Source organism: Musa acuminata, chromosome BXJ3-2 (genome assembly GCF_036884655.1).
Source record: "Musa acuminata AAA Group cultivar baxijiao chromosome BXJ3-2, Cavendish_Baxijiao_AAA, whole genome shotgun sequence".
NCBI lineage: Eukaryota > Viridiplantae > Streptophyta > Magnoliopsida > Zingiberales > Musaceae > Musa > Musa acuminata.
In genome coordinates this window covers 22,415,098-22,430,397 of record NC_088350.1, presented here as the reverse complement: position 1 = coordinate 22,430,397, position 15,300 = coordinate 22,415,098, and the positions used below count along the sequence as shown (strand labels likewise).

At 35.3% G+C, this 15,300-nt stretch overlaps 2 protein-coding genes across 3 annotated transcripts; both read left to right on the top strand.

The window, feature by feature from the left end:
- Positions 1-1,753: 1,753 nt before the first annotated feature.
- Positions 1,754-2,056, top strand: LOC135631517 (uncharacterized). Its single transcript, XM_065139254.1, has one exon. It carries the CDS (start codon positions 1,754-1,756, stop codon positions 2,054-2,056), a length of 303 nt encoding a protein of 100 aa, XP_064995326.1.
- Positions 2,057-4,026: 1,970 nt separating this feature from the next.
- On the top strand, positions 4,027-11,965 carry LOC135631045 (U1 small nuclear ribonucleoprotein A-like). Of its 2 annotated transcripts, none has more exons than XM_065138426.1 (5): positions 4,027-4,263; positions 5,779-5,951; positions 10,473-10,566; positions 11,110-11,201; positions 11,374-11,965. In XM_065138426.1, the coding sequence occupies exons 1-5, from the start codon at positions 4,161-4,163 to the stop codon at positions 11,665-11,667; spliced, it is 756 nt and encodes a 251-aa protein (XP_064994498.1). In that variant the 5' UTR covers positions 4,027-4,160; the 3' UTR covers positions 11,668-11,965. The 2 variants fall into 2 exon arrangements, with proteins under 2 accessions (XP_064994498.1, XP_064994497.1); XM_065138425.1 differs by having other exon boundaries at positions 4,028-4,263; positions 11,107-11,201.
- The last annotated feature ends 3,335 nt before the right edge of the window (positions 11,966-15,300 follow it).

Below are 15,300 nucleotides of genomic sequence, written 5' to 3'. Positions count from 1 at the left end.
TATAAAAATATAAAAATTTAAATATGAGACGATCCTTAAAAGTTTAATTGAAATATTAGTAGTGCTATCATTACAGCTAACCCTTTTAGAAAAAATTAAAGAATTATAGGTGAAGGACTATTAAACTAATTGAAGTATGATATTGAGATTTTATATATATATATATATATATATATATATATATATATATATATATATATATATATTGATGAAGGGGTAATCAAATTCCAAGGTAAATTATGTATACTAGAGGATCCTAGCCTAAAGCAAGAAATTTTAATAGAGGCATATTCATTTATAAACTCGATGTATCTTGAAACAATCAGGATATACAAGGATATGAAAGAGCACTACTTATAGTTAGAAATGAAGAGAGATATAATTTAATTTGTTGAGAAGTGTTTCATATGTCAATAAATCAAAATCGAACATCAAAGGTCAGCAAGTACTTTGATACCATTTGATGCATTATATGACAAAAAGTACATATCACCTATTCACTTGAGATAAGTGAAAAAAATATTTAGGGTTAGATTTAATGAGAGAAACAACATAGGCAACATAAAATATTCTTCAAAGAATGAAAGCAACACAAAGTAAATAGAAATGTTATATCGATAATAGGAGAAGACCTTTGAAATTTAAAATAGATGATAAACTATTCTATGGAACTAATGAAATGTGTTATGAGATTTGAAAAGAAAGATAAGATAAATCCATGGTATATAGGAGCATATAAAATTCTTAACCAAATTGGTGATGTGGTTTACACTAGCCTTACCTCCTACATTAGTAAAGTTACATAATATATTTCATATATCAATATTAAGGAAGTATAATTTAGATCCTTCCAATGTCTTGAAAGAATAACTAATAGAATTGAATGAAAATTTAACATATGAGGAATGAGTTGTGCATGTTCTTAATAGAAAAGAGAAAAAACTAGGTAATAAGAAGATTGCATTAGTCAAAGTGTTATAGAGGAAACAAGCAATGGAGGAAGTAACTTAGGAAACAGAAGAAGAGATACGAGAAAAATACCTAAAGCTATTCAAATAAAAAATTTGATGATAAAATTTTTATTAGGAGGGGAGGATATCTTACATATATTAAATTATAAATAGTATATCAATAGAAGTACAAACAATATATATATATATATGTTACCCTCACTTTATGATATGATTTGTAATATCTACGCTTCATAAATATGATAAATAATAAACTTATATTTTTTGTTTTAAAATTTTAATTATATACTTTCGAAAAATATCATTCTCATGTTCTTTATAATATCGGTTAAGTATGCATAAGTATTAACATTTATATTAAGTATAGTACAATAAGTCAAAGTGTACTTACAAACTTGTATACAAGATTAAGTTATCTTAATATTTAGTATAGAATGAATAATGTCTTAAGTTTTTATATTAATTTTAAAACATAAAGTCATATGTGATGTGATTAATGTTACGCAGATATATCAATCTTGATTAATTTTCAGATTAAATACATGAAGTTCATGAGACTAAATTTTTTATTTAGAAGAAAGAATATAATGTTTTTATATTTCTAAAGACTTATTTATAAATATAGATATTACAATAACTAAATTACAAAAGCTACGAAATAAAATAAATAAATAAATAAATAAATGGAGCTTTCTTCCCATCGCCTCCAATAGATATACCCTCTATCTTCCTCACGAGGAAAAAAGAGGCTGCGTCGGTGGAAGATAAGGGAGAAAAAGAAAATGGAGAAAAAGAAAGGGAGGAAGAGAAGGGATGAAGGAGAGAAGGGGAGAGGCTGTAGTGGTGGAAGAAAAGGGAGAAGGGAGAAGAAGGAAAGGGAAGAAAAGAAAAAGGAAAGAGGGAAAGGAAAAGGCTGTGTGGGTGGAAAAGAAAGGAAGAAGGCTGCGTCGGTGGAAGAGAAGGGAGAGGCTTCACTGGTGGAAGAGAAGGAAGAGGTTGCATCGGTGGAAGAGAAGGGAGAAAGGAGAAAGGAGAGGAGGAAAGGAAGAGAAGGGCCGTTGCTGTGGGGGAGAAGGGAAGAATAGAGAAAAAGGAAAGAGAGAAAAAGAAGGGAGAAAGGGGAGGAGGATAAGAGAAGAGAAGGGGGCTGTGACTATTGGAGAGAAGGGAAAAATAGAGAAGAAGGAAAGAGAGGAAGAGAAGAGAGAAAGAGGAGGAGAAGAGAAGAGAATGGAGCTGCGGTTGTGGGGGAGAAGGGAAGAATACAGAAGAAGGAAAGAGAGAGAAAGAGGAGGAGGAGAAGAGAAGAGAAGAGAAGGCTACGACTGTCGGGGAGAAGAGAAGAATAGGGAAGAAGGAAAAAAGGGAAAGAATAGAGAAAAAGGAGAAGGGTGGAAGAAGAAGAGATGAGAAAAAAGAACATGAGATAAAAGAAGTAAATGAAGGAAAGACAGAGACCCGCGGAGGAAGGAAGAAAGAAAGGAAGGAAGGAAATAAAAATAGGCAGACAAAAAAAAGGAGATTTAATATGAGGTATAATGGTATTGAACGATAGATCCCAAGTTATTCTCTTAGTCTCAAAAAAATCTAATCCTAAGAGTTGGAGAAAATTTACCATTCTTTAGTATACTCAATCATTAAGGAATATATTATTTCACTAAGATCTTCATTTTTTAGTTAAATTAGATAAGTATAAATTTAATTTACTGTAAAATATTGATAGTATAAATTATCATGCACATAATATATTTTGAAAAGTATATTTCTAATGATTAAATCATCATGAGCTAGTCACGAGTGTTTGTATTTTGTAATCATAAAAACATATGAATTGTAATAAAAATATCTTGTATGTATACATATATGATTGTCATCAAATAAATATGCATGTGTATTTTGTAAGCATAAAAATATCATTTATGCATGGATATATGATAATGTGCAAATGATATGATTGTCATGAGTTAAACGTGAATATATATATTTTGTAGGTATAAAAATATATAATTAAATATATATTATAACATACAATATGAGAATGAATATATATATTATGATGTGTTACATGAGAGTACACATGTATTATAACATGCAATGTGAGAATACATGTATGTATTATAATATACAATATGAGAGCACGTGTATATATTATAACGTTGAGTGTGAGAATGCACGTATAAATTATAACGTATGATATGAAAGTACATATATATATTATAACGTATGGTGTGAAAGTATACGTATATATTATAATATAAGATATAGAAGTTTATGAATTTGTTATACTTCCTACGTATGCATATGAGTATTTTAAATTATAATTTTATGTTATACTATGTTGTAGGGTTATACATGCTAAAAAAAATCATTATATGAGATATTTACCATTAAATGTCTTATACCTATGATTTTAAAATATTATGCATATGTAACGATGCATGCTCACATAAATAAAGTTATAAAGACTTATTAAGTAATACTTATTATATATACTATTTTACGGGTAATGATACTAGAATCCACCCAAGTGATTAGATAGGGAAATGAGTCTGTGTAAGCGTAGACCAACATATTTTGTATATATAAATTTTGAACATATTTTATTTATATTTTTATTTAGATATTATATATATATATATATATATATATATATATATATATATATGTGTGTGTCAAAACGTCATGTTTAGATATTATAATTAATTTTAAGATTTTTTATTTTTACTATCTTATTAGTGATAACAATAATAAAATTTTAAAATATGACATTCTACGTTAATCATACATATATTATGTAGTAGCATATGGATGATGTTACAATCCATCAATTTTATATTTATTTATTAGCCTAGACATGTTTAGTACTATTTACTAAGCCGGCGTCACGATAGAAAGTGGAAGAATGCTTTATTTTGGGATCGTTATACATAAAATATTTGACAAATAAATCGGAACCCTCCGATATCATTTTAACGGTCCGGTTGAAATTGATCACTCTCCTGATTTGATCATCACATGATCATAATCAGTACCGTCGCGGCATCAAAGTCGAATTGATGTGGAATCGTCTCTCTTACCACGTCCGAGGTAGCGCAGCTCCAACGACGGCTCCGGTTAACTCGCTCGGTTCACCGCTTGCCTCTCTGATTTCCCTCGAATCTCGATTGACACAGTGGGAGAGTGGGAGGGATGAGCAACGATGGTGGCGGTGGCGGTGGCGGGGACGCTCCGGCGATTCCACCCAACATGACTATCTACATTAACAACCTCAACGAGAAGATCAAGCTCGACGGTGAGCCCTCTCCCTGCGCTCATTGCTTTCTTGTTCGTTCCAGAGTCTTTGACGCGTTCTTGCCCTTCTTTTCTTCTTCGTGAACCCTATGAGTGGGAGTTCTTTCTTGTCCTGTTCTCTTCATTCTTTCTCGATGCTGCATTTCTTTGTTTTTTCCCCCTTTCATAAACCCTAGATAAATAAGTTCTTGCTTGCCCGCTGCACTTCGGTCTTTCTTTCGTATTCTTTCTTGAGTTCTGCTGCGTTCTTATTCTTTTCCTTTAACCTTGGAAAGACGAGTCGTTGTTTACCATGATCTCTTCGTTCTTTCTTGGGTTTTTGACGAGTTCTTGCTATTCGTTTCTTCTTTTCCTTGTAAAACCTAGAAAGAATGTTTGGGCTTCGATAGGTTTGCACGGATCTTGCTTCCGATGCATGGGACCTTCGGTGTTTGTTCATTAAGTTGGGTTCAATCTTGTCCTCTTAACCTAGATCACTGCCGGTCCAACACTTCCAACCAGAGTGAGCCGGAACCCGTCTTCTTTTATTTCTTCAATTTTAATTTGTTTCTTTTTCTTATTTCTCGAGGCTTTGATGAGTTCTTTCTCTAAGATGCGTAGAAATTTTGGATCTTGTTTTTTATGCTTGAAGCCTACGATGTGTATTCATCAAGATGAGTCGTTGCTTTTCCTCTTAACCCTATACCTGCTTCGAGCCAGTCAGTCAAATTATGATCATAGTGAGCCAAAATCCTCCTTATTCTTTTTTGATTCAATACATATCTTTGTTCCCATCCTGTGATATCTTTTTTGATTTGATAAATATCAGAGGCTTACCTTTATGTTCTTTTCCTGTCCTCGTATATGCATTTTGTGATGTTGATATTACAAATTACTTCTATTTAATCTTGGGGTTCATCGGTGTTGGTGTTGTATTTGACGGTATTCTTCTTGGAATCATAAAGTTCCTCTGGTTACTGAGCAACTATAATTACTCACCATAGGTAGACTGCAGATGATGTTAAACTGGGAACTGTCTGTATAATTCAATGCACGTATATTGAAGGAATGCAATATCAGCAATGTTTGTGCGTGAAAATGAATTAGAAGCACCGGTTTGTATTCTCGTGTGATATTGATAGTGTTATAGGGAGCATCGAAAAGAAGCCAGCAAAACAAAGAAACCAGCAAGCAAATGTTGATATGCTTGTTCACATGGCACCAAAGATTATTTAGCATAGCCTTTTTGCTACTTGTATGATGGTTCCCATATTAATATGTTTGTTCACATGGCATCAAAGATTATGTAGCTTAGGTTTTTTGCTACATATATGATGTTTCCTGTGTTAGTATGCTCTTTCAAATAGCCCAAAAATTATATATCTTAGCTTTTTTGTCACATATTTGATGTTTCCCATGCATACTTTTAGCAAGCCTGCAGATGTAAATCTGTTTGTCCTTTCTATTTTTTTTTTTATTTTTTTTAGTTACAGCAGCTGATTACTCAGAGCTAATATATTTGCTTATCCGTTACTAGAACTGAAGAAGTCCCTGCATGCTGTTTTCTCCCAATTCGGGAAGATATTAGAAGTTCTAGCTTTTAAGACACTGAAACACAAGGGCCAAGCATGGGTAGTTTTTGAGGATGTTCAATCAGCAACTGAGGCACTTAAACGGATGCAAGGATTTCCATTCTATGACAAGCCTATGGTAAGCTTTGAATGCTTATTAGTTGCATATATAAGGTAACTTGTCTGAATTTTGAGCCTCTATTTGGTATTTCTTGTCACTTGCACATGGGAGAAGATTTCTGCAACATTTTGAACCAATTTATGAAAATGTTTAGAATGAATACTGATCTGAATATATGTTATGGATTAGAAACCTTGAATAATATTTCTCAACATATAATGAACCATGTATGATAATTTCTAGAATGATGATTCAACTTTTGTGGTTTTTGGTTGTTTCTTGTTTGATCATATTTTGCTGTAGGCCTGCTTTTATAGATGGATGGTATGGGTTATAAACCTATGGGAGGCTCTCGGTTTGGCTATTACATGGCATACATAATCATGATATATCAGCTGGGGCAATGGCATAATTGATGTTTGAATGCAATTTTTGTTTATTTTTTCTGGTTCTTGCGATTAGTTTCATAAAAAGAGAGGGTTGCTTTCATAATTCCAGAGTAGCACAGTTGACAGTATGGCTTGTTATTTAGGCATTTTATGGCTGCTTGTTGCTGTTGTGCGAAAATTATCCATGTGAAACTTCAAATATAAGATTTTAAATCATCGTTGATGTAATCTTGTTGTATTCATTATCATATACATATAGTACCAAACAGTCTAAAAGATACTACTGACCAAGAGAAGTATCTCTGTTGAGTCAGTCTCCTGTCTAACTTGTATCATTAGAATAAAAAGGTTGAAATTTGCAAGGATAAACATCACAAAAGCAGTAGTGAAATGTAAGATGTAATAAATATGCTCATATGGAAGGAAAAGGATAGTCTGGTTCCTAATATCTATGTTGAATTCGATGAGTTCTTTCGAAAAGCTGTCACTATTGGAATTTGAATTTTTTTTGCATTAAAAAATTAGGACACAAGCTTTGACCTTTTAAATAGTCTTACATGCTGCCATTCTCTGTATGGTCATAGTAAGTCTTGCTTGAATATGATGCTGGAATGGCAAATCATATGAGATTATTGTTTGAAAGATGATGTTTCTCATTTGTGCTATTGGACCAAGAGTACTATGGCTATTTGTTACTTAATTATAGTTGGTGGTTAAATGCTTCTTTTTTACTCTCAATAGTCTAATAAAAATAGAAGCCTAGTATCACAAGGATGTTAACGTAGTGTATGTCATAAATTTGACTAGGTCTTTTATTAAAAGGGGATGGTTAATGTTGGTAAATTAGGCAAAAGAGACAAGGTGGGACAGCCGTTGCATTTTTAGATCAAGACCTGAGTTTTCCTTCAACACTGTGGTTATCCGGTACAGAAGTTGTTATAAATAATGGTAGGAACGAATTTTTAACACTGGTTACAACACAAGATTACCTGTATTGTTCTGTTATGATTGGTGATTAAGGATCCATGAAATTGCTTATGATAGTTCCCAAGTTTCAAACAAACAAATTTCAACACATACTTTTGTGAATAGTGTTAAATGTTATGCTACACAAGGATGGCAGAGATTTGTATATTTCTAGTGTTGTTTGGATAAATACCTAAAGAAGATGGCCTAGTGCATGAGGTGCCCGCCAATACAGGGTTTAGGATTAGTCAATTTATTCAAGCTCCTGCATGACTCAAATTTTAGTTGTCTAGGTTGCAGAGAGACAACCTTAAGGTGACCCTAATGCTCATCCTCTGCCTACAAAAGAACCCCTAGGTTAATAATAGGTTGTTCTTAATATGCTAAGTTATGCTGCACTGGTAGAGGAAAAATTTGCATGTTTCGTATATTAAACTTGCAATATCGTTTAAGGGCATAAGATGCATTAGACCACAACTATGAAGAATAAACACATCAAAATGCTTATGGAGTCTGTCATGTGTATACAGTTGATATTCAAAATATGTATATACGCCCTTTTGATGTACCCCTTGGTCAGATATTTTAGACACAAATGGTCTACGGTCTTTGATGTACACAATGTAGCTATGAAGCATATATCATCCACAAAGGATGAATGTTAGTGATTTGCATCTATTTGGGCTTGACTCTAAAAATGTGAACAATCTTCTTAGTGCTTTCTGTACTTGTTTTGTCTAAATATCCTTTGAATGGTTGTTATTAGCATGAATGCTTAGTTATTGTTCTCATCAGAGATGCTGGTCGTATGTTGCCTAAATTTCATGAAAGGTATCTTCAAACATAGTTCTGTAGTTCTATATAGATTATGCATATTGAATACCTGTAGCACCCAAGTTATGTTGTCGATAGTTTTTCAAAGATTCATTGTACCATGGATTGTCTGCCAATCAACATGCTCCTATTTCAGGCAGCATATTGGCAAAAATTAGGTTATTAATGTGTTGGCACCATAGCATGATTCAGCAGAAAGTGTGACATTACCTTTTTGGAATGGTATGTGAAACCTATGTCAACTAATATGACAATCGTCCAGTGGTATTAGGATATTGAATTCTTATAATGTTTTTATCTCCCTTGTTTGTACTCGTGTCCATGCTTCACAAGTAGTAAAAGAATTCACATGGGAAAATGACAAACAATGCATTTCTAATGTAGATAACTAAAATATAGTTTGCCTTACGCTGATCATTTATTGTTGAAAATAAACTATATATATCAAGAAAACATGATGAGATAAACTATCTGTAAAATGCTTATACAGATTTGGGTGATTAATTTTCATAGCTGGCTAGGCCAGAAAGTCAATTTTGGCTCCAGGTGGAGCTTATCAAGGTTTAGTATTTGTTGATGCTGATATTGATCGGCGGTCGGATTGGTATGGTTTTGGTATGGAATGACTTATCAACACCCGATATGGGTTGGTACTATCCAGACCAGAGGAAAAGAGGGAGAGAAGAGGGTACTATGAGGAGAATAGGTGGTTGAGGAAGTGTACCAGCAAGAGAGTTGGAAGATGGCGTTCCGAATGAGAACAGTGATGTTGTAAATGAACTTGTAGAAAATACACATGAGCGCACATGGGTGGGCTACAAACCATATGATATGGTTAACTTGGATGATGGCTATTTTATAAAATAAGCTTTTCTTTTTGCTTCATGCTTGATGGTTAGGTGGCAGCAAAAGAAGGAACTGACAATTTGTTTTTACCCCATATGAAAAATAGTTAGATTTTTTAATTAAGTTCATTATGTCTAGAGGTATTCCAATATAATTATCCTATATGGTTAACTAGGTGGTAAGGATTTCTGCATCAAAATTTAATGTTAATAATTGCAATATGAAGTTAAATGGATGGTTATGAAACCAACTAAATTGAAACATCTGACAATTTAGGTGGTTTTTAAATGAAGCTAGTTTTTAATTGACATTTGATGATTAGACGGAGGAAAAAGGTGTGTTGACAAGTGATGTTTATTTCCTTTGGAAAGGTATTTAATATCTTCTAGTATTATAGTCCAAGAATGTTAAGGGTTCTTTGTTTAACTGTATAATATGATTGAAATTACTGAACTGTACCATTAATCCGTCGAGTGGCTCTGGCTCCTTAAGCAGCATGAGAGGTGGAATGAGATTTCTTAGCACATATATAGCTGAACTCATCTATCTTTGTAGCTGAGCCATGAAATTTCAATTAGCAATCTTAAAAGTTTAGGGACAACACGTATTTTCTATTTGTTGTAAATGAACTTGCTATGAATAATGAGAGATTGTCAATTGATGATTGGTTCATTCTCTTGCTCTCAGTCTTGAATCTTCATAGTAGTAAGGTTGCAGATGTATGAACCTTTGGCTAGGATCCTTGTTCACATGGCTACTCCTTTTGTGCCTACCCATTCATGATAATAGTATGAAATGTATGTGCAAAGCTATATTTGCTTGGTTGCATCCTTGAGGATCAGCAATCAATAGGTGATCATGTGCAATTACTACTGTACTATAGTTAGCAGCCATTCACCAAATACAAGCCTTATTCAATCTAGTATTATGATCATGAATGTGGTACCTGCCTGTGTGTATTATTACATCACTGATCTTTCTGTGATACTGCTTTTATAGTAGTTTGATAGCTGATGATATGTGACCTCTCATAATTTATATTACATCCCTCATCTTTTTCTGTGATACTGCTTTTATATTAGTTTGATAGCTGATGATGTGTGACCTCTCAGAATTTTACTGGTACAGCACCAGTATGTGGGATTTTATCGACAGAATTTTGCACGTGGCAATTGATTGTGATGCATTTGAAGAATATTTCGGTTAATTTGGGTTCTTCCGAAGGCATGTGAAGCATTTAGAAGCAGAAATTTTCTTGAACCTCATTTGAAGAATTATATCTTTAGCCTATATAAGATATTCTTTTGTCTTGCTCATTAGTACAAATGCCGGAACAAGAATTGTTTGGTGGCATGATTTATATATTGTGTTTGTTTGAGTACTTAGTGTTATGTGCATGAATTGAAGTCATAGGTACAATTAGCTTTGGACCCGCATTTTTTATGACACAATTGGATCTTTGCTTCTCACATTTGCAAATGACATGCTTCTTCTGAGGATTCAGAGAATTCAGTATGCAAAGACCAAGTCAGACATAATTGCAAAGGCTGATGGGACTTTTGTCCCACGAGAAAGACGAAAAAGGCATGATGAAAGAGGTGAGATTAATCTTACTTCTTTTCCTTAATTTCATTCTTCTATGTCAGCAGCCAATGATCCTATCGTAATTGATTTGATGACTTTTTTTTTTTTTTACCTTGCTACATTACTAATTTAGGTTTTCAAATAATATTAGAAAGTGGAATATCATGTGTGGTTACTGGGAGCCCTCTCTAAATGTTTTTAGAGCATTGGTATCACATGCACTCACATGTATGTATAGATGCATGTGAACACACTAACGTGCATCTATATTCATATATTTGAACATATTTGTATAACAATATATAGGTACGTATTTGTATCTGCATGGTTTTGTGCATGTGCGCTCATTAATGTGCATTTGTGTGCACTCGTGTGTATGCAAGCAACACTTGTAAAAAATGTAATTACAGACTTGTAGTATATATATATATAGTCAGACAACACACATAAATATGATTATGTGTGCTGTCTGACAATTGGCATTTCAGCATTTTGATTGAACTAAAGATTCAAGATAAATAAGACTAAATTTATGTGGGTTTTATGTGATGCAGCAGAAAGAAAGAAGCGGGAGCAGCACCATGATGCAAATCAAGCTGGGACGGGCTTGAATTCTGCTTATTCTGGTGCCTATGGAGGTGTACCACCAGTAAGCATCTCATCTGGATTCCCTTTTTTTCTCCTAATCATATCCTCTAATATAATCTTATTTCAAGGATCCAGTCACGTAGCGTTACCATCGTCAAGTGATTCTCAGTGTTTTTTTTTTTTGGTCCTGTCATCTCATCATCATTTGGTCTTTGGGAAACAAAATTTTACAGCTGTCTCAGTTGCCTTACGGTGGAGGGGCTAAGTCTATGCTGCCAGAGGCACCAGCCTTGCCGAACAATATACTCTTCATCCAGAATCTTCCACACGAGACGACTCCGATGATGCTGCAGATGCTTTTCTGCCAGTACCCTGGTTTCAAGGAAGTCCGGATGGTGGAGGCAAAGCCCGGGATTGCCTTCGTGGAATACGGGGATGAGATGCAATCTACGGTTGCCATGCAAGGGCTCCAGGGTTTCAAGATCACCCAACAGAATCCTATGCTCATCACATATGCTAAGAAGTAGGGGGTGGGTGGGTGGCCAACTGTTGGGAGTAAAAAGTAAATTTTGGCCTCTCATGTTTGTGAGACCCATGTTTTTTCAATGGCCGATGGAGCTTTCCCCATTGAATGGTTTTAATCGTATGGCTGTTTCCGTTTGTCAGAAGGGTGCTGGAGAATGTGTGTGTAAACCGATCTTCTGAAACAATCTTGTGATGGCTGCTGAAAGGTGCCAAAAGTCGCTCTTTTGTCTGCGTCTTAAGTGCCGATTCAGCGATTTGATACAAAACTATTCAAACAAAAAATAAAAAAGATTTGAACAACTCCCAGCCTTAACTCGACGAAGGAAGAATTTGAATCTTTGTAGCTCTTATAACTTATGTTTCTCCAACTGTCAAATGATGGCCTGCTGACGGAGAGTAATGAGATTCGCCATCACAAGCCCCTCTACATTTTAAAAGAGCTGATTATATTTGCTTATACTTGAGTATACATATCAATGAGATTCACCTTTTTCAATATTTTTCTGTAATTTTTTTCTTTTTTATTTTTGAGTTTTGATCTTTTGTGGGTATTCATCCCATCCCTTCCTGGTCTATTACAAAATCCACCAAAGTTTGTTTATATCTCAGGGTTTTGATGAAAAAAACCTTGAATTAGAAACCCTCCATATAACAAATGCTATATTAAAAATTTTCTCTCTCCCCCTACCACAATCTCCGACGAGTGTTACATGTGAATTTTTCTCCTTCCCATCTCGAGAAAGTTTAGAGAAAGGACATGACCAAAAACTACCCTTAGCGGTCGATAAAATCTCTCCACGAGCCCTACAGTATCGAAGGATAAATCCCCTCATATCATCTTTTTCTGAGTTACCCTACATAAGACGTCCATTCGAAACAGAATGGAATCCTAACCTGGATCAACCCACCCTCTGAATAAAATCTTGTGACGGCTGCTGAAAGGTGCCAAAAGTTGCTCTTTTGTCTACGTCTTAAGTGCCCATTCAGCAATTTGATACAAAACTATTCAAACAAAAAAATAAAAGATTTGAACGACACGACTTAATTCGACGAAGGAAGAATTTGAATCTTTGTAGCTCTTATAACCTATGTTTCTCTCCCACATGTCGAATGACAGCATGTAGACGTGCGAGTGATGAGATTCACCATCACAAGCCCCTCCACAGATTAAAAGAGCTTATTATGTTTGCTTATCGTTTAGATATACAGATTAGATATACAGATTAATGAGATTCACCTTTTTCAATCTTTCCCTACAATCTTTTTCTTTTTTTATTTTTGAGTTTAGGTCTTTTGTGGGTATTCATCCCTTCCTCCATGGGACTTGCATTCCTAATCTATTACAAAATCCACCAAAACTTAAGATGGATATCATTTTCTCTATTGTCTATATCTCAGGGGTTTCAACGAAGAAAACTTCGAATTAGAAACTCTCTATATAACAAGTACTACATTGAAAATTTTCCCTCTCCCTCTACCACAATCTCCCTATAACGAGTGTTACATGCAAATTTTTCTATTTCTCATCCCGAGAAAATTTAGAGAAAGGACATGACCAAAGACTATCCTTAGCAGTCGATAAAATCGATCCACAAGCCCTACAATGCCGAAGGATAAGTCCCCTCATATCTGTCTTTTTTTTTTTTAGTTACCCACTTCCATTTGAAACAGAATGGAATCCTAACCTGGATCAACCCACCCTCCTCTAGAGTCTGAAAAGCACTTTTAACCTACGACCTATAGAGACATTCTCATTTTCAACCTCCAGAATATAGCTAATTTTAGCTTGCTCTTTCTCGAGCTTTTTCTTTCTTGATCCCTTTTAATCTCACACTTCTCCAATAAGCAGAACCTCATGGGATTTCAATGATTCAGAACCTCATGGGATTTCAATGATTTCCCAATCATTGTTGCAATCTGGGACATCAATCTCGGCTGCTATAATTGAATCAAAATGCCTAAATATTTGCACTCACACGGGAGCCTCCACCATCCTCTCCCAGAAGATGATGATTTCTATCGAATCAGTGTTAAAGCCTAGCATCGCAGAAACACTGAGCCTCCCACTGAAGTCCCATCATCATTTCTTCACTATGAAACCTAAAGCAAAAGAATCCGACATCCAGCCCCCATTGCTTAGATAGACCATTCTTCAGGATCAAAAATGGAGCGGACTTACCTAAGAACTTGCCTTAAAAATCGTTCCATTGGACTCCTCTTTGTTCTGCAATGTTGTACGTTCACTCGAATGCATCTCGAGAGGGATAGGCAACCTCTCTAATGGGAAGTTCGATCGCTACAGAGGAGAGCTCAATCTCTCCCGCTCATGAAAGTTCACTTTGGAACTGAATAAAGACTATTCTTTTGCCCAAGAACAGATTTGCTGCAAGACTAACCTCATTGGCAGATATTGTATAAATAGTTGCAGATGCATATTTACGCTCCATAGCTTCCTGAAGAAAAATGTTTAAATTAAAACAACATTTTTCGTCTCTTGCTTTTTAGCTCGGAGATCTACCGGAGTCTTGGCATCAATAGAAAAATATGCACTCTACCATGCCCACAAAACCATACCACAGAAAGATGCCCAGATCAAAGGTAGAACACCAACGAATCGATCACAAATACAATATTCCAACAGTTCCCACAAATGCAAACTGCTGTCTCCAGCAGAAGCCAATCTTCTTATCAGTAACATATCAGGATATCTTTGGGTCACATCGCAACATGTAATTTGGCGAAAAATTCTGCTGCAGTCAGCGAATCATCATTATGCACTATTGATCAAATTAGAATGTTCTTTTATTTGTGTTTACTGGTTTTGATAATTCTTCATATAGTCTTTGTGGGCACTGCAAATCATATTATATGGAGCTAATATTTGATTTAAGGTTCCGTGACTAATGATGAGGTGAGAGGGTCGACGCCTTCATCCTCCTACCAAATTCTACCTCAACAATACAAGCTTCAAAATTCCAATCTGGTGCTGTTATTGGTTGGCAACTTAACCATACAAGGCCATCAAGATGATCATCAAATCAACCTCATGCTTTCTTGAACAAGCACCTTTGGTTCTCGGTGGCGACCACCAAGAAGATCAGGACAGCAAAAGAAGAACCCGGTAACCGACATCCACAAACCAACGCAATCAAATATTTCGTGAAACCCACAACGATCAAAGATTCTTCCAAGAAGCATTCATAAATCAACGTAATAGCGAAACCGAGGCTACATGATCGAATCCAAGAAGCTTAATGACCTCAATTCCGAGGTTGTGGCGTCCAAGAATAAGGGTTTCAGAGACTCAGAAAATATAAAAACGAACTCGGTACCTGATCTCACCGACAGCGATCGCACCGCGGTTTTCTAGAAGAAGAGGAGGAGCAACGGCCTCTCTCTCTCTCTCTCTCTCTCTCTCTCTCTCTCTCATCGCGGAATTCAAGAGGAAGAAGAGGAGGAGCAACAGCCGCCACAGCACCGTCTTTCTCTCTGTCCCTCTCCGTCTCCCTCCTACAGTGTTGGGAAGTTAATCGGTTAAATAAGGAGCAAAACCGGGTCGGATGGTAGGCAAACCGACCCGACCCGACCCGACTACTTTATCAGGATCAAAACACCCCTGAAAGTTTTCGCCTCGG

Coding starts and splice junctions, on each gene's coding strand:
- LOC135631517 (XM_065139254.1), top strand. CDS start 1,754: ATGGAGAAAAAGAAAGGGAGGAAGAGAAGGGATGAAGGAGAGAAGGGG.
- LOC135631045 (XM_065138425.1), top strand. CDS start 4,161: ATGAGCAACGATGGTGGCGGTGGCGGTGGCGGGGACGCTCCGGCGATT. Junction 4,264..5,778: donor CGAGAAGATCAAGCTCGACG/GTGAGCCCTCTC, acceptor ATCCGTTACTAG/AACTGAAGAAGTCCCTGCAT. Junction 10,567..11,106: donor AAAAAGGCATGATGAAAGAG/GTGAGATTAATC, acceptor TATGTGATGCAG/CAGAAAGAAAGAAGCGGGAG.